Below are 26,942 nucleotides of genomic sequence, written 5' to 3'. Positions count from 1 at the left end.
AAGAACCCTGAACATTCTTTATTTTGTTAACTATTGGACATTTAACCTTTTTATTTCTTCAAAATATCCACATTGTATTTGTTAATGTATATATGTGTGTGTTTTATTTGTTGTGGCTCAGATGAGGGGTCATAAAAGAAGTTATGAATGGAAGTGGATGTTTATGTTATTTCTGTGTTTTGTCTCAAAATAAGAAACACTTACAGTGACCCCATGTTGGCTCTTCTGCCTGTTCTTCACATCGCTGGTCGCCCACATTGTGATATGTTGTCCCATTTAGAGCACTGGTAATCCGGATTTGGTAATCTTGAAAACTGTGTATCTGGATCAGGGTGATCCAGTCCAATGTTGCTTTGAAAAACCGGCATAAAAGTAAGACGGATCACCTGATCCTGAACAAGAAAAAATGGGATTTCCAAATCCGGATAATTTTGATCCAGATTAAATGTTTTGAACAACTGGCCCATAGTGATAATCTGATAGTTATTGTTACTCCTGTAACACACACTCTATACTAGTAGTGGTCATCACTTTTCTTTTATATATAAGAGTTGCAATAGCCAAACACATTTAAGAAGAAAACCATATCTATTCTGAAATGGCAAAATCCAACCCAAGCATGAAATAACTCTGCCTAACAATTAGATATCCTTTCAATATGTCTTTAATAAAAATAAAAAATCTTAATACTGGGATGAGCATTTCTTTAACTTTCTGTTATATTGTAGTGTGATGTTTCAGTTGTTGTCAATTATGTGTATTGGCTGCATTATTATATGCATACTTAAGGGATGATACAGTTAGGATATTGTTATATTATTACCCTTATAAAGTTCTTCCTCAATATTATCCTCAAGGCCCTCAGAATGACTAGTGAAGAACACTGTGCTAGACGTAAAGCTGAATATGTTGTGTGTTAGTGTTTGAGTTTTTCCCCTCCACTTTTATTTTCAGTAATAGTGTCGAGTCTCCGCTTGAAGAGGCGACTGTTTGAGCAAGTCCTGCTGGTCAGGCGCATGGAGGAGGAGAAGATGATCATTGTAAAAGAGATGACTCAGCATTATCAACATCTAAAAAAAACATTGGACAAACTGGACAGTCTTCTTCGGGAGACTAAAGAGGACATCAAGATCCATAGTATGTACGATAAATGTTTTTTATTTAATGTGCAGAAATATGGTGATCCCACTAACCAGGATGTTATAGTTTCCTGTAAATATTGCTTCAAAAAAATCACAATACTTGTTAGCTGTTTTATTTTATGAAATGCTGTTTAATTATCAATGTCAATTTTCTTCACTCTTTACCTCAAGATCCGCCTAGAGAGCTGACCGGAGAGGGACACAGGGGCTCTACTGCTGTATCTCACACAAGCGGCACATTCTCCAGCAGAAACTTGCAGCATCACCAGCACCGATGGCAGTGTCAACACACACCCTTAACTACAATACTACTCATGAAGAACAATACAAACTACAGTGTATTTATATTTTATATATTATAAATATTTATTACATGGCTGGGCTGAATTCCAATGTAGAATGCGGTCTGTTATTTCTTGATAACAGACCGCTGCAAAGTATAACAGACCGCTGCAAAGTATAACAGACCGTTGCCATGAAAAACAGCGCGTTGCTATGGACGCGGAACGGACTATTTTCTTTGGCGGAAGCAATACAATCGTTTTTAAATCAATAAACTCCTTTTTAAATCAATATTTCGTGGCAAATGATTTATTTATTTTGTAGGTAGCCATGTAATAAGCGGGATAATGTATAGAGAGGCGGTCGTTATAGCGAATAACAAGCCCTTCAGGCTGTCAAGACCCCTCCGCTTCGCGTCGGGGTCTCGTTCAGCCTGTCGGGCTTGTTATTCGCTATAACGACCGCCTCTCTATACATTATCCCTTACATATTCATTGTTATTTTGCACCATGATCTATATCCTTAACGATAATTAACGTGATCATAGTGCCCCGAATGCTGATACTGATGTTCTTAATTTTATAACCTATTTTTGCATTTTGCTCACAAGTGGCCAAAGCAGGATATTAGTTCATAACAATACACACAAGTTAATGTACGCATCATTCATATTACTTTTGCTTTATTTGCTACCAATAATTACACAGAGACAAGCATAATGCAAATATAATGCCTGTGAAACATTGTGCTGAAGGATTTTACTCCTTTAATTTATTACAGCAATAAAAAATCCTGTATATAGATGGATATGTGGGGTTAGGGTTAGATACATTCGTGTGTGTGTGTGTGTGTGTGTGTGTGTGTGTGAGTGAGTGTGTGTGAGAGAGGGAGAGAGAAAGTGTGTCTGTGTGTGAGAGTTTGTATGTGTGAGAGACATGTGTTAGAAAGTGTGTGTGCCTACAGTATGTTTCTGAGAGTGTGTGTGTGAGAGAGTGTCTGTGTGTGTGCATGGAAGAGAGTATATATGTGTGAGAGATTGTATGTCTGTGTTTGTGTGAGAGTGTGTCTGTTTGTGTGTGAGAGAGAGAGAAAGAGAGAGAAAGTGTGTCTGTGTGAAAAAATGTGAGAAAAATCAAAATATCGCTTGTTTCAAAATATCATCACTGAGAAACGGAGGGATATTTGATATTGTGACTTTTTTTGACGGTAACAACAGCGGTAACACAGGTGTAAGTATTTCATCAATGATTATAAGCTCAAAGCTCGAGCTCTCACACACGCTCCACAAATGCCCACGCATGCAGAGAGATAGGGAGAGAGAGAGAGAGAGAGGGATGGAGAGAGAGAGAGAGAGAGAGAGAACAATCAGAGACCATCATACTGTATGGACAAGGGGTCGCTACAGATTTAAAAAGTCTGATTCAGAAATGAAAATGTTCCTTTTCAACTTTTGGCTTCTTGTCTTTGCATTTGAAATTAGCTTGAATGGTTTAGTCATTGTGATACTACTACAGTACTTTTATTCTCTTTCAGGGGTGTTCAATCCTGCTCCTGCAGGGCCACTATCCAGAGTTTAGCTCTAACCCCACTTAAACACACCTGAACCCGAAGCTGGAGCTAAACAATGCAAGACACGACTGCTAATCTAGTGTTCTTCATCAGACCTGATACACTGGACACACACAGGTGTTACACCTCAGTCGTTGTGCACTGAAAAAACAATTGCTGAAACTTTTGTATATAAATATAACAACGACATGTGTGAAAGCTAAATATCAGGGATTATTTACTCACTATTTTATGACTAACATCTGAAAGATAAACCTACCAGTAGATTTGCTGCATCATAAACTTTGTTCACACTGCAGTTTTTTCCACTCTTGGGAAAGCTGGTCTTTTCTTCCTCCAGCTTCTGCTTATACGGCTGCTTGGCACTCCAGTGTGGACATGTTCTGCTACTCCAGGTTTTGTACTGCATATGTAGCAATCCTTTAGAGTAGGCATCTGTAGAAAGAAACATAAATGATATGTGTCATGAGGGGATAATAAATATGTTGACAAGAGTCACATCCAAACATATCGTCCCCACAGTGGCCTAACTCTCAACACATTTACAGAAACTGAAGCAGTATAATGCTACTCAGAACCTGGTTTTACAACTTGTTTTATCAACTTAAAGTCGACATGAAATCAAAATGTGCCCTATTTACTTTGCTGGCGCATATTACTAGTCTTGTGGTGAACAATTAATCTGTGCAAGTTAATGCACAGAAAAACATGTGTTTGCCGTGGTAATCTTTAATCAAAGTCTGAAAAGTTACTTCCGGTCTGGAATGGCGTTCCTTCTCTGATGACGTCATACACTGTTAGACATGTTATCGTATTTTTGCGGTAACTTACTGGCAGCACTATTGACCCGTAAGTTCCCCTTTACAGTAGCTTACCTGTAAATGTGTTTTACGGCATGATGCCCTTACCGCAATTTCATTTTACAGTATTATGCCCATTTTACACTATTTTATTATTTATATTTTACATAAATGAGTTTAATAAATTCCAAAAAAGTGGCTTGAGTCCATCATCAGCATATTCTTTATTCACTCTCACAATCAATTACATCCATTTTATTTATTTATTGTGATGCAACAGTTTTATTCATATAGCACATGTCATACACTTTGGCAATTAAAAGTGCTTTACACAGTAAGGAATTAAAATAATCACAAAATAAAAGCAAGGAAAATTAAAGTGCCCCTTTTTATATTTTTAGTAGAATGGCCTTTCATGCAGTGTGTAACAGCTCTAAGGCCTCGTTTACAAGTGAAATGTGACCCAATTCAGATTTTTTGCTCATATGTGACACAGATCGGATGTGTTTATGAACGTGTAAACAGGAAAAAAACACATGCATTCGGATATTTCGAGATCGGTTTCAGGCCTCATTTATATGTGGAAATAAATCAGATATAAATCAGATATGTGCCAATGCGACTGTCATGGGCCTCGTTTACACTGCAGGTCTTGGTGCCCATATCTGATTTGTTGCTAATATCTGATTTTTTCGACCGTCCGTTTACACGCTCTTTCAATTGTGACCCATATCCGATTCATGTGTTTACACTCGCCATCCTATCTGAAACATCGCGCATGCTTAAAGGGTTAAATTATCTTGCACAGATGGACGAACGCAAAATATGCTTGATGCTAGCTCTGCGATACATGCAAAGTTCGCCAAACATCACCATGATTATGAGGCGGATCATTTCAGCCTGTGCATTTGCTTCAGTTATTGTGTGCGAGAGAGATCAGGACTGGCGGGAGCATATTGTGGCGGGCTTTAACGAGAAGCAGTGGGTCTGAAATTTTAGGATGAGCAAGCCAACCTTTGATATGTTGTGTCAACGTTTGTCCACATTCCTCTCCTGCGACGACACAACGTTTCGACAGGCCATCCGTCCCTTTGCAGAAGCGTTTCTCTCGCCATTAAACCGCGGAGACGTTGCCTAATGCCTCAGAAAATCCTGTGGTGTTCTTGCCGCACGCCTAAGAAATCGACGTATCCAATAAACCTGATTTCCCCCTAAAATCGTAAAATCGTGAGGAGCTCTAGGACTGACTCACGGGGTAACCTCGGGTTCACTGCCCCATCAGTCCGCACCCCAAAGATTTGTCCGGAAGCTCTGGGAATGGAGTTGATCCAGTCCGCACCCCACAGAACCTCAAGTTTAATTACACGTCAGACTCACTACTTCACCACAGACAGAGGTCATCAGCATGGCTTCATCTCTCAATTTCCCCAATTAAGTCATTTATGTTTGTCTCTTACCCAGTTCGCAGTGCCATTTGAGTTCAGTTTAGAAGCAAAAGGAGGAGGCAAAAAGAGAACTGAATTCATAACAAATCAAAGCAGGGATCATGACAATACGCAAAAAAAGCATGAAGCATGAAAAAGCTTCCCAGTTGGTCTTGACTGGCCTCCATACCGGTAAACCACTGATGGCTGATCTGAGAAAACAAACAAACAGAGAAAATGTGTGAGAAATGGTCATGAGTTTATTTAATCTAAATTTATTCATGGACAGACGAGGAATCAACTTGAGCAACAGCAGTTATTACCTGTCGAGTTAGTTTAAATAGTACAGCTTTATTGCACATCCCTTGTTAGGGAACTCTATTAATTGCCTGAATGTACAATTACGTTAAAGCTACACTGAGTAACTTTATGGCCCTTCAAACTTAAATCTTAAACAGAAAGCTTCTGTAACATTACAAATGTTTTTACTGTCACTTTAGGTCAATTTAATGCATCCTTGCCGAATTAACCCTAAACCTGGCAATGTGATCTGGGTGTAACATAGTTTTTGTCGTCTTTTTTGGGGCGTAAGAATGATTTTTTTCATCAAATCCTTTTATCATTTATCACAGCCTGGTCTGTCTTGAGTATGCTGGTCACATGATTTGTTTAAAGGGGTGGTTGATTGCGATTTCACTTTTTTCATTTTAAATAGTGTGTACTGTTGCTGCTGGTGTATGAACAGTATCTGCAAAGTTGCTGCGCTGAAAGTTCAACGTAAGCAGAGATATTGTCTTTTAAAAATCAGGAAGTTTAATGCCTACAAAAACTACTCGAATGGGGCTACAACGAGATACTTCCCGGGTTTTATACCTAACTAACCCACATCAACTCTCCCTCCGGAATATGCAAGAAAGAGGGCATGGTCATATTTCTGAGGCTTTGTCGAAGAGGAAGAGTTATAGTGGAGAGCTGTATAGTCATGCCGTCGAAAGTGTGTTATTTTCACCCAGCTGTCAGGACTTCTGTATTCGGGCTTCTTACGGATGCTGTAGTTCGTCAACAATGGCTAAAATTTATATTTGATTATGTTCCTGAAAATTACAATCGTAATTTAGCTCTCTGTGCTGCGCATTTTACGGAAGACAGCTTCCAGAATCTCCACGAATTCAATGCCGGATTCAACAAGAAACTGTTACTAAAACATGAAGCAGTTCCAACTTTAAAACCAGAGGCAGCAGTTGTTGGGCCACAACCTGTAAGTAAGACTTAATCATTTTAAATGTATTTGCATGTATAATTTCAGACGTAATGTTTTAGTTTTATCAAGGACGTAAACAAATGCCAGCGCTGGCTTTAGTAGCCACTTAGTTCGTGTGTCTATGACAAATGCGTACAAACATTTTGGACCTGAATTTGTAATTATGTACTAATTTTGTAAATGTAGCCTATTTTCCATGTATACTTTATGACGTAATTTTTCGATTTGATCAAGAACGTAAACCAACGCTGTTTATAGCCTAGTAGCCAGTTAGTTCGATGCTATTTTGTGTGTATAAGACAAACGTGTATAAAGTTAAAAAAATTATATGTAATCGATAAAACAATAACTTTAAAAAACGGTATTACTCAGTCATGTATATTAAATGTTTAATCAGGAGAAAACCGTATCTCAAAAGCTAACAAGCAGCAGTAGCATTTTCAAGGAACAGAGTATCGAAATTCTTATATACAGGGTTCCCACTCTAAACCAAATGTCAAATTCCCTGACTTTTCCCTGACTTTCACTGACTAAAAAGATGAATTTCCATGACCTATAATGAACGGCAAAATGTGAACGGCTGCAAAGTGCACCCTCACCCATATTTGATAGCTCATAGTAGTTTTACAAACTTTACATTTAGCTTTTCTGTCGTCTACTTTTAACACCCAGTCTTTAAATTGTTCATTTTGTAGCCAAAGCTCTTTTAAATTTACATTTTCCTAGCATGTTTGCCTTAGTCGAATGCAGTCACCTGTACCTGTTAACTAAGTGATTTCCAATTGGGCTGGAAGGGAATAAATATGGCACTCAAAATAGCCTAAGCACAACTATACAGAAAGATGTGTGAAACAGCGCGATAAAAAAAAAATCGGTATAGAAAAATTACATTTTGATAAATGGAAACTAAAATTTAAAGCAACAAACTAAATTCCCTGATATTCCATGACTTGGACAAAAAATATATAAAATTCCCTGAGTTTCAATGTCTGGAATAGACCTTTTAAAATTCCATGACATTCCAGAAATTCCATGACCCGTGGGAACCCTGTATATAATAATAGTAGAATAGAATAGAATAATAATAATAGAAACATTTACCATTCAGAAACGTTTTGTAAGAGCCGTGTTTGCGGAGGTTCTGCTTGACTCTCTTCGTTGCTGCTTTCTGGGTCTGATTCTGGCTCAAACTGATACGGCAGTACTGACAGCACTGTTGCTTTTGGCTTGCTCAGTTGGGGATATTTTGGGAATATTAATTTATTTGATCAATCAATAAATTCCACTAGAAACAAACCTTGTTGTATTATTTAAATGTAATACTGTGAAGCTGCTTTGATACAATTTGTATTGTGAAAAGCGCTATACAGATATACTTGACTTGACATGACACCGACCATTATTTACATTTGACCGGAGCACATGCAACTTTCGCCCGTAAAGGTAATGGGCGTGAAGTTTCCGACAACGTGCACTACGCAGTTTAGCCAATTACAACACACCGGCCCAACTAACCAATCTGAGCCCATTCGCCTGTTTCTGAAGGAGTGGTTTCATAGAATTAGGAAGTCAACCGGTCGTTCAAATGACAGAGGAGAAAGCGGCTTACAATAAAGGTGAAATTTATGAAAAATAAGGCTTAAAAAAAACAAACACATGAAGACATGTTATATTGCATCCCATAAACACAATCATGCAAAGAAAAAAAGCCGTAAACCACCCCTTTAAAAAACATGTGTGATTAATTAGTCAGCCTGACCTAAATCCAACATGGCTGCCAGTGGTGCAGGACATTCAGATTTTGAGATAAGTAAATATATATTAAACTTACTTTTCTTTTGAAAAAAATAATACTAACACTGCTAACATTAATTATGAACATTGTCTTAATGTGCTGAAAAAGAAAATTCATAAAAATGTTGTTCATGTTGTTATTTAGCACGTTTTGAAATATATGTTACACCTGAGTCACATTGCCACTTTTGGGTATAAAAAAGGGATTAACTTTGTATTCATTTTTGTAACAATCTTTGTATTCTGAGGTTGTTTTTTTTTTTTTTACAAATTATAAAATGTACAGGTTAAACTGATACAGCCTGTCTGTCTTGAGTATGCTGGTCACATGATTTGCTTCAAGTTATCTGTGATCAATTAGTTAGCCTGACCTAAATCCAATTTTTTTTACCATTTTAATGGTAACGCAAAGGTCCGATTTCAAAACGGCTTTCACAGGCTGAATCTTGAGTTTGTAAGCTTTCCAATGATATATAAAATGTCAACATTATATGAGTTGAACTATAGGATATAACTGTTGTAAACATGCAATGGCAGTTACAGTTATAGATTTGGTCCTTTTTTTATACCCTAAACAGGCAATGTGATCTGGGACTCACAACTCATAAAGTCCAAAATACATAACATTTGTCAAAAATTCTTTTGGATATGATTTACTTAAGTCCAGATGATATAAAAAATGACATGAAATTATTTGTTACTTATCATTTTCTACTCTTGCCTGTTTAAGGGTTAAAGTATTAATTTCACTCAACAACCAAATAAATAAATAAATAAAAATACTGCCTGAACAGAAGTGCTTTCTCTCTCAGATAAATGCTGTTCTTCTGAACTTTCTATTCAAAGAATCCTGAAAAAAAGTGTACAACTGAAAATAATCAGAAATGTTTCTTGATTCTCACAAGTGCTCCTAAAAAGAAATGTAAGTGTAAGTTATGCATTACAATATGTTAATCACATAATGCATCTGATAGTTAGTCAAAACATACTTACAAAGCCACAGATGCTCAGTGCTGAGGCTCTTAAAGGAGCTGTGGGCTGTAGTTAGCTCCTGTTGACACTGGGAAAAGAGACAAATAGAAGAAACATTATTATTCAGCAATGATTATTGGATAATGACTAGCCTATATGTTATGAACATGATAATTCACAGATCTAGGATGACTGCTAGATTGATCAATTACACAATCAGATGACAGTTTTACCAATAATTGGCATAGAATTTAAAAAATATATTTAGCAATGAATATTTTTCAGTTAGTCTGCCTTTACATTGCTTTAAATGCATTACTATTTTAACATGTCATATTTCGGTCCTGTGCAGAGTGAATCCAGCATTTATGTGTGTCGCTGTCACATCTCTTACATACACTTTGTTAATGAGGGTTTTCGCGAGTCTGCATAATTAGGCACTGAATAAAAACTCCTGCGTTCTCCAGAGCGCGAAAACAAATAAGCTCAAATATGCAAATCTGTTTCGCCAATATATTATAACAGTATCAATCGAGGCTCTTGCTTGCGTTTGAGGGTGTATAGCAGCACCCCCCCCAGAACCGGTGTTCTGTCGATTTTTGCTGCCTTGTCGAAAAATGCTACCCGAAGCGCGAATCGATCACAGAGAATGTCGATTCATTCTACCCTTGATATAACAAGTAAAAATTATATACAAGTAAAAATGACATAATTGTAAATGTACAATTATAAAATTCAAAGTTATGAGTACCTACTACATACTGCACTGTACTGTTTTTTTTTTTTTTTAAATGGCGTGAAAAGTAAAAATCATCAAATATTCATATTTGACCTGTCAAAGCAAACCTTTCCTTGGTAACTGAACTTTATGAGTAGCATATTGTCACGGTTGTTGAATGCATTGTTTCTTTCTTGTCTCGTGTCGTTGTGTTTATGTGTGAGTGGGCGTTGTCCCGCTCACGTGTCTGTCAGCGCTCCAGCTGATCATCATCATCACAATCACTGTTCACAGCTGCTGTTCATTCCCATTGCCTATATATACTCACACCATTCTCTGTTCCAGTGTCGGATTGTTTGTTGAGGTCCTGTGTTGCCGTGTCTGTGTTCCCGTGAAGTTTGCCGTGTCTGTGTTCGCCTGCCTTGTCTTCTCGCCGTCTTGTTCCTCGTCACTGGATTCACCGCACTCAAACACCGGGATCGGGATTCTGCACTATCACAGCACCAGAGCACCACAGACCATCGAATAGTCCCTGCACGAGCCTGAGTCGCCGCCCTTATTTGTTCCTGTACTGTTTCTGACCTTATCGAGATATTAAACACTTATTGAGTACCTGCAACTGTTTCCTGTCTGTTCAGTCATGACACATATTCTGATAGACCAACACGCCCTATCAAATAATGCTCCCAGTGCAAATTCACTTTATTTTACATCACTACTCACTCCATATGCACTGTATGAATATGGAGAGCATGTTGACAGATACTTTGTCATCTTTAAGATGTCAGGAGTAGCATATTCTGTAATAGCACCTTTAAGATGTCAGGAGTAGCATATTCTGATAGACCAACACGCCCTATCAAATAACTACTCACTCCATATGCACTGAATACTTTATTCAGTTTACGATGTCAGGAGTCACATATTCTGTAATAGCACCTTTAAGATGTCAGGAGTAGCATATTCTGATAGACCAACACGCCCTATCAAATAACTACTCACTCCATATGCACTGAATACTTTATTCAGTTTACGATGTCAGGAGTCACATATTCTGTAATAGCACCTTTAAGATGTCAGGAGTAGCATATTCTGATAGACCAACACGCCCTATCAAATAATGCTCCCAGTGCAAATTCACTTTATTTTACATCACTACTCACTCCATATGCACTGTATGAATATGGAGAGCATGTTGACAGATACTTTGTCATCTTCAAGATGTCAGGAGAAGCATATTCTGTAATAGCACCTTTAAGATGTCAGGAGTAGCATATTCTGATAGACCAACACGCCCTATCAAATAATGCTCCCAGTGCAAATTCACTTTATTTTACATCACTACTCACTCCATATGCACTGTATGAATATGGAGAGCATGTTGACAGATACTTTGTCATCTTCAAGATGTCAGGAGAAGCATATTCTGATAGACCAACACGCCCTATCAAATAATGCTCCCAGTGCAAATTCACTTTATTTTACATCACTACTCACTCCATATGCACTGAATGCTTTATTCAGTTTAAGATGTCAGGAGTCACATATTCTGTAATAGCACCTTTAAGATGTCAGGAGTAGCATATTCTGATAGACCAACACGCCCTATCAAATAACTACTCACTCCATATGCACTGAATACTTTATTCAGTTTAAGATGTCAGGAGTCACATATTCTGTAATAGCACCTTTAAGATGTCAGGAGTAGCATATTCTGTAATAGCACCTTTACGATGTCAGGAGTAGCATATTCTGTAATAGCACCTTTACGATGTCAGGAGTAGCATATTCTGATAGACCAACACGCCCTATCAAATAATGCTCCCAGTGCAAATTCACTTTATTTTACATCACTACTCACTCCATATGCACTGTATGAATATGGAGAGCATGTTGACAGATACTTTGTCATCTTCAAGATGTCAGGAGTAGCATATTCTGTAATAGCACCTTTAAGATGTCAGGAGTAGCATATTCTGATAGACCAACACGCCCTATCAAATAACTACTCACTCCATATGCACTGAATACTTTATTCAGTTTATTTTACAGAAGCAGAACACTATGCCAGCCCTAGAAACAAAAATTATAAAAGTACTCTGAATCTGGCAAAACAGTAAATTATTATTTATTCATTTAAAGCCTTGTTCCATTTCAAACAACATTAAAGTTAGGACATTCTGATTATGTGTCAAGTACTACCTACTTTGTTCACATTCACACTCTCTGGCACTTTTTGCACATATATGTAGCACAACTATCTTTTTCATATTTGGCACATTCAAAATGTGCCCACCTACTGCACAAATCACACTGCACCTAAAAAATAATAAAAAGCAGCATTAGATACATAAAACTTTACATCGAGGTACAATATATACACATTTTTATGTTATACTTTACCATTTCAATCATGCTCTGATCTGCATCTTTCTCAAGCAAGGAGCATACCACGCAGTAATCATCTGCATTCCCTAGAAACAGTGGGTTTAGTTTGTAACTGTGGCAACTTCATTCTTTCTGAGTAAATGAATCATGGTACTCTACAAATGTTTAATTTGTGAGTAAGAAAGAAAATGCATTTTACCATGTAAAAAATGTTTAAAATGCTGCGCCATGCCGACGTCACGGTCCTTGAATTTGTATACATCATAAGGGGTTTTGAACCGCTCTTAGTCTGACCCGTCACCTAGGACCTGTTTGCCTTGGGAGACCCTACCAGGGGCATATAGCCCCCGACAACATAGCTCCTAGGGTCGTTCGGGTACTCAAACCCCTCCACCACGGTAAGGTGGCAGTTCAAGGAGGGGACAATTTAAACCAGGGGTTCCCAATTCCAGTCCTTTTGCCACAAGTCACACGGGTTAAATAAGATAAAAAGGCATATTACCAAATTATGGTTATTTTCATCTGATCGATCACTTTATATGATGAACAGATTGAAGTTTGGCTTTTATTCACATATGAACATTGATCACCAAACATAAACAGAAGCTAAACTGAAACTGCTTGACACACGAGAACAAACCTCATTGGTTCACACAGAAGCTCAAATGCATCACCTTTAGTAGTTTGCCACTGACCTTTATGCTGAAGCAATGTACAAGCTACTTCTAATCGTGCCATGTTCATGTCTTGTGCAGATGTCTGGACAGTATTGATGACTCCACTCTTAAGATAATCTTCAGCAAACTACAAAATGACATTTTAGCAGATAACAGAAATTTTAGAGGTTTTTAGAGGTAAATGACATGCAATGGGCTTTATGCACAGCTGCACTACTTCCTGAACTTCAGGCAGGTCCGCTGTTTCCTGTCTGACATTATTGGACAAACTGATTAATCCAGGTGTGCCTGAAGTTCAGGAAGTAGTGCAGCTGTGCATAAAAGCCCATTGGTAGTATTAGCATAATAACATTTGTACAAACACATTTACCCTTAACACTAAAATGCCACAGCTGCTGGAGTCCTGCTGCTTGTTGTGCTGCATTGTGTGCACCATCCATTTCTCTCCCTGTTCTCCACAGCCTGTCAGCTTCAAGAAATTCCTAATTATTGTTTAAAAAAAAAAGAAAGAAAATAATATAACAGAGACAGCATCAGGCAGATTCTATTAACATACAATCTGATCAATCTGTATGCTTTTAAAGCTAAAACATTCTCACAAGCACTGTTACCTCCAGTTCAGTAGAAATTTACGCTCATAGGCACCTTCGTTTGCCTATGGATCTATCAGCAGAAGGACCTTGTCGGACATGTTGACGATCTAAAAATATTTAGTAAATTAATGTTATTCTCTCATCACATTATGACATTTATATTTATTTAAGAGATTGTTGTTTTCAAAGTGACTGAGCTGTGCTGCATCAAAAGTCAATCAAAATATCTTAATAAATGATAATTTATGTAAATAATATTGCAGTGTAGAATGAACAATGAAAGGTAACCAAACCACTAAAATCCAGTGACACCCAATGTTTACTGGGCATATCAACTCTTCTTCCACTGGAAATTTCATCTGAGGAATGGTTTTGATAAAGATTGTTATTGATAATTTATATGGCAATATAATAACTGTGACAAATAAATTACCTTTCTGATTCCTTTGAATTTTCCAGAAAACAATGAACTCGCAACAACAGCACAGAGCTGATGAACAGGTTTCTGTGAAAAACAATAACATTTTATAATGCAAAATTGGTAAAAAAAAAATTGTTAATGTTAATTTCAACATACTAATACTTTATTAAAATCTTGTTAACATTAGTTAATGCAAATACAGCTGTTCATTGTTTATTTATGTTAGTTCACAGTGCATTAACTAACTTTTACAAAAGATGAACAAATACAGTAACAAATGTATTGCTCATGGTTAGTTCATGTTAGTTAATACATTAGATATTTTGCATATGAGTTAAAGTAAGAAAATATCTATAAAGTATGCAATATAACAAAGTATGAAAAATATCTAAAGCTAAATAAATATAATTCCCACTTGCCTGTTGTTTTTTAATGAGAAGGTGCACGTATGCATCAATAACCTGCATTGAAAAAATACATCAAGTCATAATTTAGATTTTCTCTTTTGATACATTTTCAACACTGTAGTTTGGTATCTTACGTCATCAGCCAGCCACTCAGTCCCATGCAGTGTACGGAGGGATGAATCATACAGCTTATATGGTCCAACAACCGCTTCCACCTGGCCACAGTCTTTTGCAGCCCTCTTTGGGAGAGGTCCTGTTAAGTCTATTCCAATGAGCTCCCAGACAGCAGACACCTTAAAAGGTTAAATCAATATATTTACTTTTACATTTAAATTGTGTGCATTAATGTTGTATAATATCAAGATACCACTGCAAAAATTTACCTTTATACACTGTAATGGCTGTGGAGCAACTAAAGGTTTTCCAACCCTCTGACATTCACTGCATTCCAAGACCTTAAATAAATTATAGCTGTTAATATTTATACAGCTACATTACCATTTAAAACACAAAAATAACTCAAAAACATACCCAGTTGTCAATGTCAATGGACATGCCAAGCCAGTAAAATCTGGAGCTTATTGCAGTTCTTGTTTTCAGGATGCCTGAATGCCCTCCAATTGGAGAGGAGTGAAACTCTTTGAAGAGCGTTCTTGCATCTTCTTTTGCCTTTATTACTCTTCTACATCCAAATAAGAGTTCTCCTTCTGCATTGAATATTGATTAAAGAACTACAATCATTAAAAGGTTGTCTTACTAAGACACATTTGCCTGTACTGTATTTCAGATACTCACCCCTTACTGTGAATTTTGAAGCATACCTCCTTAGATTTAGTTTTTGAGACTTATTATACCCAGATGGGTATTTTCCTAGAGTGACGAAATCAAACACGACTTCCCACCTTTTCTCCATAGCTGTAGAGAAAAGGGTTAACTTTATAATTGTATATAATCAACCTGTAGGATATGAAGGATATATCAATAAAAAAATATGAATAAATGAATATACAGGCTGAATATATATATGTACTATATAAGAATATATATATATGTATATATATATATATATATATATATATAGTTTGATTATATACAATAATAATTTGTAAAAAAAAAAAAAAAAAAAATACACAAAGAGCAAAAACGGTTAATGAAGACAGGACCATAGACAGTATAAGAAGGGACAGGACATGCGCAGATTTACAGTCTATAGACGGGTTTCTGTGCAACGTCATCAGAGACGCGCGTGCAACTATGGGACAGAAAGCAGTGCTTTACAGCTATATCTAGCAGAAGCAGAGAAGACACAGAGCTGTTGTGCTGTCACTGCACTAATCGTCAAAAAAAGGGACTTAAAGTGTTCAATATTCTGAGGGTATCACATGCCTTTGCTAAAACCAGGAGATATGGATACAGGCCGTCAGGGCATAAAATGGTTCTTGGCAGCGAGAGTCAGTGCTGTATACCCACTTTGTGTCTGGTATGTTTGGCAACATTACGTTTCTGTTTGTTAAACATTAACTACAGGGTTTGTGCAACGATATGTGCTAGTAGCATAGCTAACGTTAGATAAATTAGGTTTCTTGGGTCAGTCTGAAAATCATATGCAAAAACATAATAGATATTAAATTTAGCCTACAGTATTGTACAAATTTCTTCAATTCTGAATTAACGTTAATGCTTGTTTTTGTGCTCATTATGGATGGTTTATGCTGAGCTAAAGTTAATCTCTTTCGTTTATCAGGAAAACCAATCAATTTTTTCCTCATAGCACCCGAAACACCACAGGGAAGGTGGCAAGGTCTGTGTCATGTCATTTGTGTGTATATTATATATGTATGTATATATATATATATATATATATATATATATATATATACATTACATACATATATACATACATATATATGTATATACATACATATATATGTATATATACATATACACATACAGTATATATATACACACACACACACACACACACACACGTGTATGTATATGGACATTTAGTCATCATTTGTAATATAGTAACCTGTCTGTGTAGGTAGTTTAGTGTCTGAGCAAATAAACTCACTTTGTTCGGCCTTCTTTGTTATTGCATTGTTATCTTTAGCTCGTTAACTTACCCATACTCTACTGTTTGTCCTAGATATGAAAGAAAGAGAAGGCGGGATGATGCTAAAGCCGCTGTTAGAAGCCCCACAGGTGCAACTGAGGCAGATCCTCTTGAATCCTTGAATTGGCTGGTGTTAGAGCAACATTAAAAATACAAAGTTTCACTAAGGGGAAGTTTCAGTTGCTTTGTGCATGTGTTGACACCTCACGGCAGTTGTCAAGAGTCCGCATACATGTGGAATGAGTTATGGGTCAGCTTAAAAAACTTTCAGATACTGAACACTGTAATACCCATCAGCCAAGCCGATATGCTAGATGACATTTTGACCATATGTGCTGGTCTCAACAACCTAAGGAGGACTGTGCAAATGTGAATAATTAATAACAAGACTTATAATACTATATTATACTATACATATTATACTGTATAATACTACACATATTCTAGTGCATCATTTATTAGGCTACTTGGCTCTTTTTTGCATCCACATTTCCATTTTCTGGAGTATATGGTAATGTTAACACATAGGTTACATAGTGAAAGTGTTGACAGCAGTCTGTGAACTTGATCATTTTGCCAACTAAACTAACCCTGCAACCCTGAGTTTGTTCAACTACCATCATGGTACAGGCCCCTGATTACTAACTTAACGTTTTAACTTAGCCTACTAGTCAACTTTTGTTAGCTATATACATAATGGTATATTAATATGCAAATGAAACAAACAAACAGATTCAACTCTCAATAAACCCAAGTTTATTATTGAGGCAAGAAGAATTGACAAACAATGCAAAATCTAATAATTACATTGTTATTTAACAGAACTCTGCATAACATATAGTGGTTTTGCTCCCCTCAGGGATGCAAACACATCATGGTCATACTTACATAATTGTGATGAATTTAATCCTTTTTAAGTTATAATTTGGCAGTGTAAGATTACAGTTAACACCTTTAAATATTACATAAATGTATTAGGTGTTTTTATTAAACTTAGTGAAAATCAGCAGCAAAAAAAGTAATTCTTGAAAAAATCTGCACAGTAATTTTAAAAAATCTAAACATGTCAATAAAAACAAATTACTATTAGTGCTCTTATAAAATTCAATCAGGCAATCATACATTTCACAATTTTATATTCATATATGAATGTCAAAAATACAGAAGTGTAGGCTATAAATAATATACAATTAAATGATGCTTATTTTAAATGTATTGTGCAGGCTAGGTATAAAAAAATATGTGCTTTTAATAATATTTCAGTGCGCAAAACCATGATAATATGAAACGCTTCGAAAACAGAGCGCACAAAGCGCGTATGCGCAACGCGGGTGCAGAATAATGTGCTCAAAGCAACATGGAGTCACAGTGTGCAGCGCTGCGCTGCACAAGTGCGCATTTAAAACTTCAAGGCACAAAGCGAAGAAATGTCGAGCGCACAAATCACAAATGTATATCTGTCCCACAGTTTATTGATCATTTGTTTCTTCACAGTTTTAAATTCCAGTTATTGTGCGTTTGATGCCGATTCATAGTCCTTGTGATGTGTGATTTAACAGACACACGGTAGCGAGTCGTTTAAAACAGCAACAAACGTAAAATACAAATACAGAAAATAACATCATGTTATGCAAATCAAGCATTATAATGTAAATGGTATTGGAGAGTTTTACCGTGCATCCTGCAGTAAACGGACTAGGCGCGCGCGCTGTTACTGAATGGAAAGTGATTGACAGCCGCAGAGGAGGGAAAACGAGTTTCCGTAAACTTTAATTTAATTATGTAAATAGACTTCTGTACCTCACATTAAGCTATGGAATGGCTTCAGATGACTTTGTGAAATTATAATCTGACCCAAGTCATCCAAACTGACGTGAAAAAAGCGGGAGGCACCGAAAAGCGCGCTGTTTGCATTCAGAGGACCCCTGAATGCGTGTATCTAGTATTACAAGAAACCCGTCTATGGCGCGTATGCATTTTTTTTGCTGAAAAGAAGGTGTACATGCTAATATTTACACGTTCACAGGTACAATTATGTTATAAAAAAGGATTAAAGATATCGCAATGCTCACCGTCCGTCAACCGAAGTCTGGATGCCTAGATTTATGGGCGTGGCAACGCAGAACACAATTGTGAGTCTGCACATGCGCAGAACCAGTAAGTAGCACATCTCGATGGGTAGCATGAATCGACAGAACACCGGGCCTGGGTCAGAGAGAGCGCGAGAGAGAGCCTTTGATGGAGTGGGGCCACATAAAATAATCGAGATTAAAGTCATTATTTACGGGAATAAAGTTGCCATTTACTAGTTTAATGTGACTGAGTTTAAAGTCGTTATTTATGAGAATCAACTAGCTAGTTATTTATGAAAAGTCATATTGTAAGATATTAAACTTTTTTACAAAAAACAAACATTTTACAAGAATGAACGAGATTAATATACGATATACGTAATATTTTACAGAATTAAGTCGTTTACAAGTCCTTTTTTTAGATTTACGTGACAATTTACCAGAATAAAGTCAGTATTTACATTTTTGAGAATGAAGCCATTAACAATATAAAAGTCACTATTTATGTATATACAGTTGCCAAATTGTGTTGCTTTTGTGGAACAGGGGTGAGAGGGACAAGGGTTCTGCACTGGCAGAACCTACTTCTTTTTGTTTATCGCCACAGAGTTCTTTATGTAATGTTTTTTTCTTTTATCCAGGCGTAAAGATTTCACACCTAACTACAACTCAAGGGTCTGTGGATGGCATTTTCCACATGGCAAAGCAGCGGGGCCCACACGGTTTGCCTGGAATGAGGGAAAGGCTTTTCCTCACATCAGCCAGCCGACCAAACGGCAAAAGAAAATGCTCCCGGCGACTGTAGAGGACGAAGGAGGAGCTGAACCAGGCCCAAGTCACCTTGACACTGCTCAGAAGACCCCAAGTAGTTCAAGTGTTTTGGTGCTTGAAATTGAGAATAAGATGCTCAGAAAAGAAAATGACAAACTGAAGAAAGAATTGGAGAAACAAAAACAAACATTTTCATTTAGTCAAATATCCTCCCACCCAGACATAGTCAACTATTACACTGGCTTGCCAGATGCTGCCACAGTCTTATTTTTGGAGACCCTTCTTTCCAAATTTGATCTCCAGTATCACTTTGATTGGAACGTCCAAAAAATGCCCTTAATCGATCAGCTGCTCTTGACTTTGATGAAACTCCGACTGAATTGTGGTCTTGTTGACCTTTCTGTGAGGTTTAACTGCTGCCGGGCCACAGTCACCAACATCTTTATCACCATCTCCAGTGCCCTGTATGACATTTTGTATGTCGGCATGATGGAAAACAAAATTCCTTCCAGATTCAAGAACCAAACCTCCCTGCCACATTGCTTCCAACCATTTCCCAATTGTCGGATTGTGCTCGACTGTACTGAAGTACCTGTGTCCAACACAGAAAGTTTGGACACCCAAAGTCATCTGTACAGTCATTACAAAGGAGGTACCACGCTTAAGGCTCTGATTGGTGTGGCACCTAATGGATTCATTACCTTCGCCAGTGACCTGTATGGTGGAAGCACATCGGACAAAGCAATAACAGCAGACTGCGGAGTACTTCAACAGCTAGAAGCAGGTGACATGGTGATGGCTGACAAGGGCTTCACTATTCGTGACATTTTACCTGCAGGTGTTTCACTGAACATCCCAACATTCCTTGTCAACGGACAGTTCACAATGGAGGAAATCAACCACAACAGACTTATTGCCAGTGCAAGAGTTCATGTGGAGCGTTCTATTCAGCGCCTGAAAACATTTCACATTTTGTCATACATTCCGTACCAGTATAAAAAGCATGCAAACAAGATACTGAAAGTGTGTGTTTCTCTCACAAATTTACAGACACCCATCCTCCGTGAAATAGCATGAATTTCCTCTCACTGTTTGCCACAATGCCATCATCAGCATTGAATTTTTCTTTAACTGTATTCCATATGAACTGTATCAATGTTGTTTTTTACTTGCTAATCAATTTTCCTAAACTCACATGTTAAATGTTATATTTTTTTAAAGGTTTGTTATACATATTATCAACACAACTGTGTTTGATCCTCCATAAGCTGAATGAATAATTTTGTTCCGTTTGACAGCCTGGATGCAACTGAAGCTGAACAAGACAATTAAAAAGTCTTCACACTGATTATGTTGCTCCCACTCAATTTATTTGAACTGCATGTTACTGCTTTTCTTTTTCTTTTTTAGAATAAATAAAACAACAAAACACACAAACATCATTTTAACTGGTACAAATGCACAGATATTGATATATACAAATTGGGAGAGGCTACAACATTCAAACTGAAAATAATGCTTTAGAACTAGGAATGTCAAGATTAACTGATTTTTACAATAACCGCGGTCCATAAATCCACTCAAACGCATGAAGTCAATGGCAGGTTCATAAGTTAAATGTGAAAATCTTATTTTCATAGCGGCCAAAGGAAGAGTTAAAAAAAAAAAGGATCATGTGCAGCCGCGTTTGTCACGTAAAAATGGACATGAACCGTGTAAGCACATGGAAAGACATAGATCTTTCAAAAACATCCACATAAATCTGCTTTCTTATAGCTAGCTAGGTAGGTATAGGTATTGCTAATAATGATAATAATAATAATAATAATAATGATATTCTACTGCCTATTTATAAGTTTACTTTTTATTATATTACTTTTTTATATATATTTGAATCCTGACATCCCTATTTAGAACATGTAAACAAATGCAGGGTTAATCATTTAATATCGGAGAGAATATGGGGCAGGAAAATGTCCTTATAAAATATTTCTAAAACACTAATGTTGTTTGCCCAAGCTGGATCTTTATGGATGAACAGAATTACAACATCCAGCGGAGTCCATACCACCAGGTGGCATGTGCCAGCTCCCGTAAGGTACAGGTTGCCCTGAATTTGATGCCAGTAGTTGTGAGTCGGCTTCATTTTCAGTAGGCCAGTAACTTCATCCAGTTTGAGATAAAAGTCCTTTGCCTCTGCTGCCTGAATTATGGTCTTGTTTCTGGCTGCATAAGGACATTTCACCTCAATGATGCAGTCAGCAGATACTGTCCCATCTGGAGAGCCACCAAGCAGGCCACTGTCAGAGAGAAACACTCCGCTCTCCTGGATGGTCACACCAGTGCGCTTCATGTACTCTTCTTTAGCCTTTGGCTCATGAACGATTCCCCAATCACAAGCCTGGGGGTTGAAAGGGAATTTCATACACAATGGCATCACAAGGTGCTTTATAAAGGGAGAGAAGGAAAGAAATATCAGCCCAACCCTTGTAGTACAATCTTTGTTTACACTTGTTTGATTTAAAAATTACCCTAGGGTCTCTATGTGGGTTTTTTCTGCCACCAAAGGGTGATATGTAGAACTAATTGACAATAACCTTCACTGTATTTGAGAGTAAAAACATTTTTGGTGAAGAAACTTAATTGTACATAAATTTTGAATATGTGATAAAAAATAATGTAAACGGTCTAAAATACACTGTGGGCAAATTTACAACCCTTTCAAACCTAGTTTTGGCTGTTTAAAAGCCACAACCATTACAGCTGAAAAAACCTCTGATAAAAAAATTTGATCAACCTTTTTTCCCCAAACACTATTCATCAAGCTCAGACCTGATCAAAACAATTATTTTTTTGTTTTTAAATAATGGATTTTAACCTTGTGAATGCCTTTCATATGTGATTTCACTGCAGTGTCATGGTTGAATGAAAAATTGTGGTTATAATGGGAGTTGCTGGGGAGTATTACTTAAAATTTGATGCTGCAGAAAAAGTAATGTGCCAAAGCAGATGTTTTCACAAGTCTTTGGAAGATCCAGGAGTGTGATAGCATATAACAAATATAACTAAAGGATATGTTTTATTACAGTACCCAAGGGTTAAAAGAACTTTGTGTCCATCACTTACATGAGCTCCTTGCTTGAAGTTGTAATGACCAAGCAGCGTTTTGAATAATGAAGGAGGGTAAGAGTTCCTCTTCACTGCCGCCAACACAAGACCAAAGTTGCTGGCTGTAACTCTCTTCTTGCGATATGCCATCCTGTTATAAAGAAACACACAACAGTTAACCTCACAGTCACTAATGACTTTTAGTACACATGAAATCAATCGATCCTTGTATGTATTATTACCATAAGTCATTCTGAGTTTGCCCAACTGTGGCCCTCTCGATGGCTTCCTTTTGTTGTGGGCTCACAGCAAGGGATGAAAGGAGATGTTGAGCTTTGTCCTCACAATACCCGGAGTTGGCCAATATCCCATCAAAAGTTTTGACGTGATGGCAGGGGTCAAAAGTCTGTCCCAACAAATATCATTGAATCAGAATAACAACAATTAGATCCCTTCATGTCAACATTGTTCACAGACATACATATATTGAGTTGCCTTGTGTACGAAATGCGCGGTTTGAATAAAGTTAAAATTAAAGTCTGAACAGGTTTATGTCTGATTTGCAATTTAAATCTGTGGATATGTCAAACTAAATTTACCATCTTACTAGGGATATCGTCAATCTTTGTAACTGATTTAATGTTGTGTACATGTGAAGTTTCTGATAAAGCAGGACATGAAACAACAAAACACAAGTCAAACCTGAGGCAGTGCAGGAGGTTCTGGAGCTAATATCCAACCCAGACCTGTAAAACGGTCAAGCTGTGCCAGAGATGACGATGCCCATTCTCTGTCCTCCGGGGTGACAGGGCGTTTAATTCCAGCTGAAAAAATAGCATAAAGGATATGATGGTAACTGCTATCTAACCCAGGCTTAGATTTTACTATGAAAAGAAAACATATGGTCATTGTTTTTCCAATGATAACAAAACAGAAAGCATGACAGATATTTCCAAGTTACTCGAAGAACTAACCTTGTGATGTGGAAGGTGCAATCACAGACACTTTCTTGGCCGTGATTTGCTCTGTTTTGGGTGTCGTGGGCCTCTTCCACATACACTCGACATCCGTGCGGGTGAAGTTCTTCTCAGCCCAAATGAGGAGGGCTGCAACATGGTGGCACTTGGACCTCCCGATGGCACAAGAGCAAGAACTTGCCTTCACTTCCTGTCCCTCAACGTGTACCTGAGTGAAATCAACTTTGCTAACCCTCACAAAAAACTCTTAACAATGCTAAGAGGCAAAGCTTTGTAGTGCACTCTGTAAGCCTGCACTGCTAACTTTTTTTTATTATAGTATGTTTATTTTTTTATTGTTTATACTTTTTGCCCCCTGAAGTCTGGTAGTCACTGTATAAGATACCTCCTATATTTACTATTTAATTGTTCGTTTCCTGTCTATTCTGCACACCCTGAGTGTTTTCTTGAGAGCTGAATGTAACAAGTGAATTGTGAGATCAATAAAGGTTTTTCTTATCTTTGTGTTGCACTAGGTGGAGCCAACAACTAGTTAGGTAACGTCTAATCTGTATTGGGCGAGCAATACTTTTCCAGAGTTTTAAGTTGTCAACAAACCATAGGTACTTATTCTAACATAGCTAAGTACAATAGTTAACGTTACACTTGTACAGTAAAGTTAGCTTGGTGGCCGACAGCCTTATGTTAGCGAGGTAACGGTAGCTACTAAAAACTTGTAACGTTTGAACCGTGACAAATGTACAATCTTTTTATGGTAAAGGGCGACAGCTTAATGTTTGATTAACAATTTGTTTTATGCTCATATAAAACAACAAAAGTCATAGAAATTTGTGCCATTTGACGAGTCACTCAAGAGTCGGGACCTCACCTCAACCTCGTAAACTTTACTTTTCATTGAAGCCTGTACTTTCCCTTTCAGACTTCCACCTGCCAGCACACTAACATTTACAACTCTGTTGGAGTTGTACGAGTTCAAACCCTTTTTCACGGACTTTGGGGTGTCCGCAAAATACGATGTCACCGTAAAAAAAGTGACCGGTTCCTTAGCTACTGCCATTGTGTTTACATTAGACGCAGCGGCTTGGACACGGAAGTGATGTCGTGACGTCACACTAGCCTACAAGCAGATGACAAATACGTTATAATAACCGTAATTTAACTACTAAACCATACCTGTTTCATCTCTATACAGCACTCTGACTCTGTAGGCATTATTGTCCGACTCGAAATGAACGCCGTTACTGAGAGTTTCTGATATTATATCATCATTCCGTGAGATGAATTTTTGCTGACAGACTGAGCGCGAGCTCATGAAGCTCCGCCCCCTGTGTCGTCCAGCAGCAGCTCATTTGCATTTAAAGGGCACACACTGAAACAGCTCGTTTTTCTGAGCCCCAAAAAATGTCAATTTAAACATGCTGTAAAAAATGATCTGTTGGGTATTTTGAGCTCAAACTTCACATACACACTCTGGGGACATCAGAGACTTATTTTACATCTTGTGAAAAGGGGCATATAACGGGACCTTTAATTTAAACAACTGTGATGTATTGTTCTCTTTTAACATGTTTGATTTTAAAACTCTAATATCATGTTTTATGTGTATATGTTATGTGTGAATATTCCCAAACTATCTGACAGTGCGATCTCTTTGGGTTATGCAATTTAATTTTTATAAAAAAATAATAAATTAAAACACATGTCTGTATTAAAGAATTTTTTTTTGATAAACATGTATTTGGAATGGAATTAAATAACAAGTAATTTGGGTGTCTTGTTCATTTTATTTATTTTCATATAAAAGCAACAGAACTTGAATTACATCCAGTTTATTAGCAACACTGTGCACGAGCGTGAATCCCGCGATATCCATCTTTGATCTCGCAGGTGTCAGATCCACTACTAGAAGAGAGATTTGTCCGGCTTGCCTGCGCTTTTTCCACTCCTCCTCTCACTGCAGCCGCTCCTACTCTCGACTACATTTCAGGCGAGGCAAGGCGCATCTCAAACAAGCAAGCCTAATATAAACACAAGACACGTCACAGGACGTATCAATAGGCTTGTTTGAGATGCGCCTTGCCTCGCCTGAAATGTAGCCGAGAGTAGGAGCGGCTGCAGTGAGAAAACTGTTCAAAACTAATGTTAAGAACTGTGTTTCAAACGTGTATGTTGATTTTTTTGATAATTTACTGAGAAAGACTGTTAATTTTGTCAATACGCATGCAGTAGTGATGAGTCAAATATCAGATTACACACGATAAATATGTGCATTTAAAGCGAAATGAGAGAAAATACTCATGTGAAAAAAGTTTATGAATGTTTCTAGAGTGTTTTATATGTTGATTGTAATTGGATGATAAAGTTTAAGTGAGTTAAATGTATATTTGCTACTGGAGCTATCTCGAGCCAAAATGGCAGTGCATGTATGTGTGAACTAGAGCCAAAATGGCGTCTTGCATGTAAAACACAAGGTTACTGTGAAGCCAAATGCATTTAGGTGACAGTGTGAAAATGGAATTAGTGTTCATCATGGTTACAAAATTGACAACCATTTGCAATAGGATGTTCACATCTTCAGGATGTGAAAACAGTAGCAGGTAAATGTATTGTGATTGATTCTAATGTGTGGCAGAACAAGTCAATATAGACAAAAGTAATTTAGAAAAAAGTCTTTATTGAAAAGTTATTTTCTTTAATGGAATGTGTTACAAAGAAACAAGTAACGTTAGTTGTTCTGGAAAGTTAAATATGTGAATGTTGTGAATACATTGAGAACTAAGAAAAATGAGAGAGTTAATTAAACTTTGCCAGAGCTTGCAGCAAGTACTCCTGTCTCACAGCGTGTCTGTTATCATTCTACAGGAGTGGTTAATTCACATCACCCATTCAGGCTTCCCAGTCCTGTAACAATAGCTAGTATCCGGTCACAGAAAACGCATGAAAAGGCCAGGTGTAAACAGCCCCTAAGCGTGACTTTTAAGATGGCTAGGTTAAACTATAATTGATAGCTGTCAAATTATTATATTACAGTGTTTCCCATACATTGGTTCACAATATCAGCACAGCCTTTTGGAAAATCTGTTTGTGGTTGGCATTGACATCGTTGAATAAACATGAGCACTGCACGTTTCAAAATCAAAAGGCGGCGCGGGTGTTTTATGAATGTGAAGTGAACTGACGGTCTTTAGAAAAGCTTCTTTGTTATTACGATTGAATCTTTCTTTATCTTTCCTGATAAAGCAGCGTTTATGAGCGTTGCTGCTTTGTGTACAGCCGTTACCAGGGAAACCGCTGTTTCTGCCGCTCCTAAAGCGCCTCTTACACCCAGTCATGCTTGAAAGAAAAAAACACGTCTTAAACCTGACACACTGTAATGAAAACACATGTAATGTGATGCATGAACATTACCTTGTGGTAACATTCAAATATTGAAATATTGATTTGAAAACT

General features: G+C 37.3%; 1 protein-coding gene across 1 annotated transcript; it reads right to left on the bottom strand.

The window, feature by feature from the left end:
- Nucleotides 1-20,757: 20,757 nt before the first annotated feature.
- LOC307173063 (uncharacterized protein) lies at nucleotides 20,758-24,576 on the bottom strand. Its single transcript, XM_079895867.1, has 4 exons — nucleotides 23,218-24,576; nucleotides 22,758-22,921; nucleotides 22,534-22,666; nucleotides 20,758-21,808 (listed from the first exon to the last, which is right to left on the bottom strand). Exons 1-4 carry the CDS (start codon nucleotides 23,422-23,424, stop codon nucleotides 21,347-21,349), a joined length of 966 nt encoding a protein of 321 aa, XP_079751993.1. The 5' UTR covers nucleotides 23,425-24,576; the 3' UTR covers nucleotides 20,758-21,346.
- Between the last annotated feature and the right edge of the window lie 2,366 nt (nucleotides 24,577-26,942).

The sequence above is a fragment of the Squalius cephalus genome (genome assembly GCF_949319135.1).
Source record: "Squalius cephalus genome assembly, chromosome: 1".
In the NCBI taxonomy this organism is placed as follows: Eukaryota; Metazoa; Chordata; class Actinopteri; order Cypriniformes; family Leuciscidae; genus Squalius; species Squalius cephalus.
The sequence above is the reverse complement of the archived record's forward strand: the minus strand, read 5'-3'. Positions and strand labels throughout refer to the sequence as shown.

Bases quoted from the DNA above. Each gene is read 5' to 3' on its own strand.
- LOC307173063 (XM_079895867.1), bottom strand. From the start codon at position 23,424: ATGACCATATGTTTTCTTTTCATAGTAAAATCTAAGCCTGGGTTAGAT. The intron at 22,922-23,217 runs GTTTGACTTGTG...TTGTTGGGACAG, and splicing joins AACCTCCTGCACTGCCTCAG to ACTTTTGACCCCTGCCATCA. The intron at 21,809-22,533 runs GTAAGTGATGGA...TTCAACCCCCAG, and splicing joins ACTTCAAGCAAGGAGCTCAT to GCTTGTGATTGGGGAATCGT.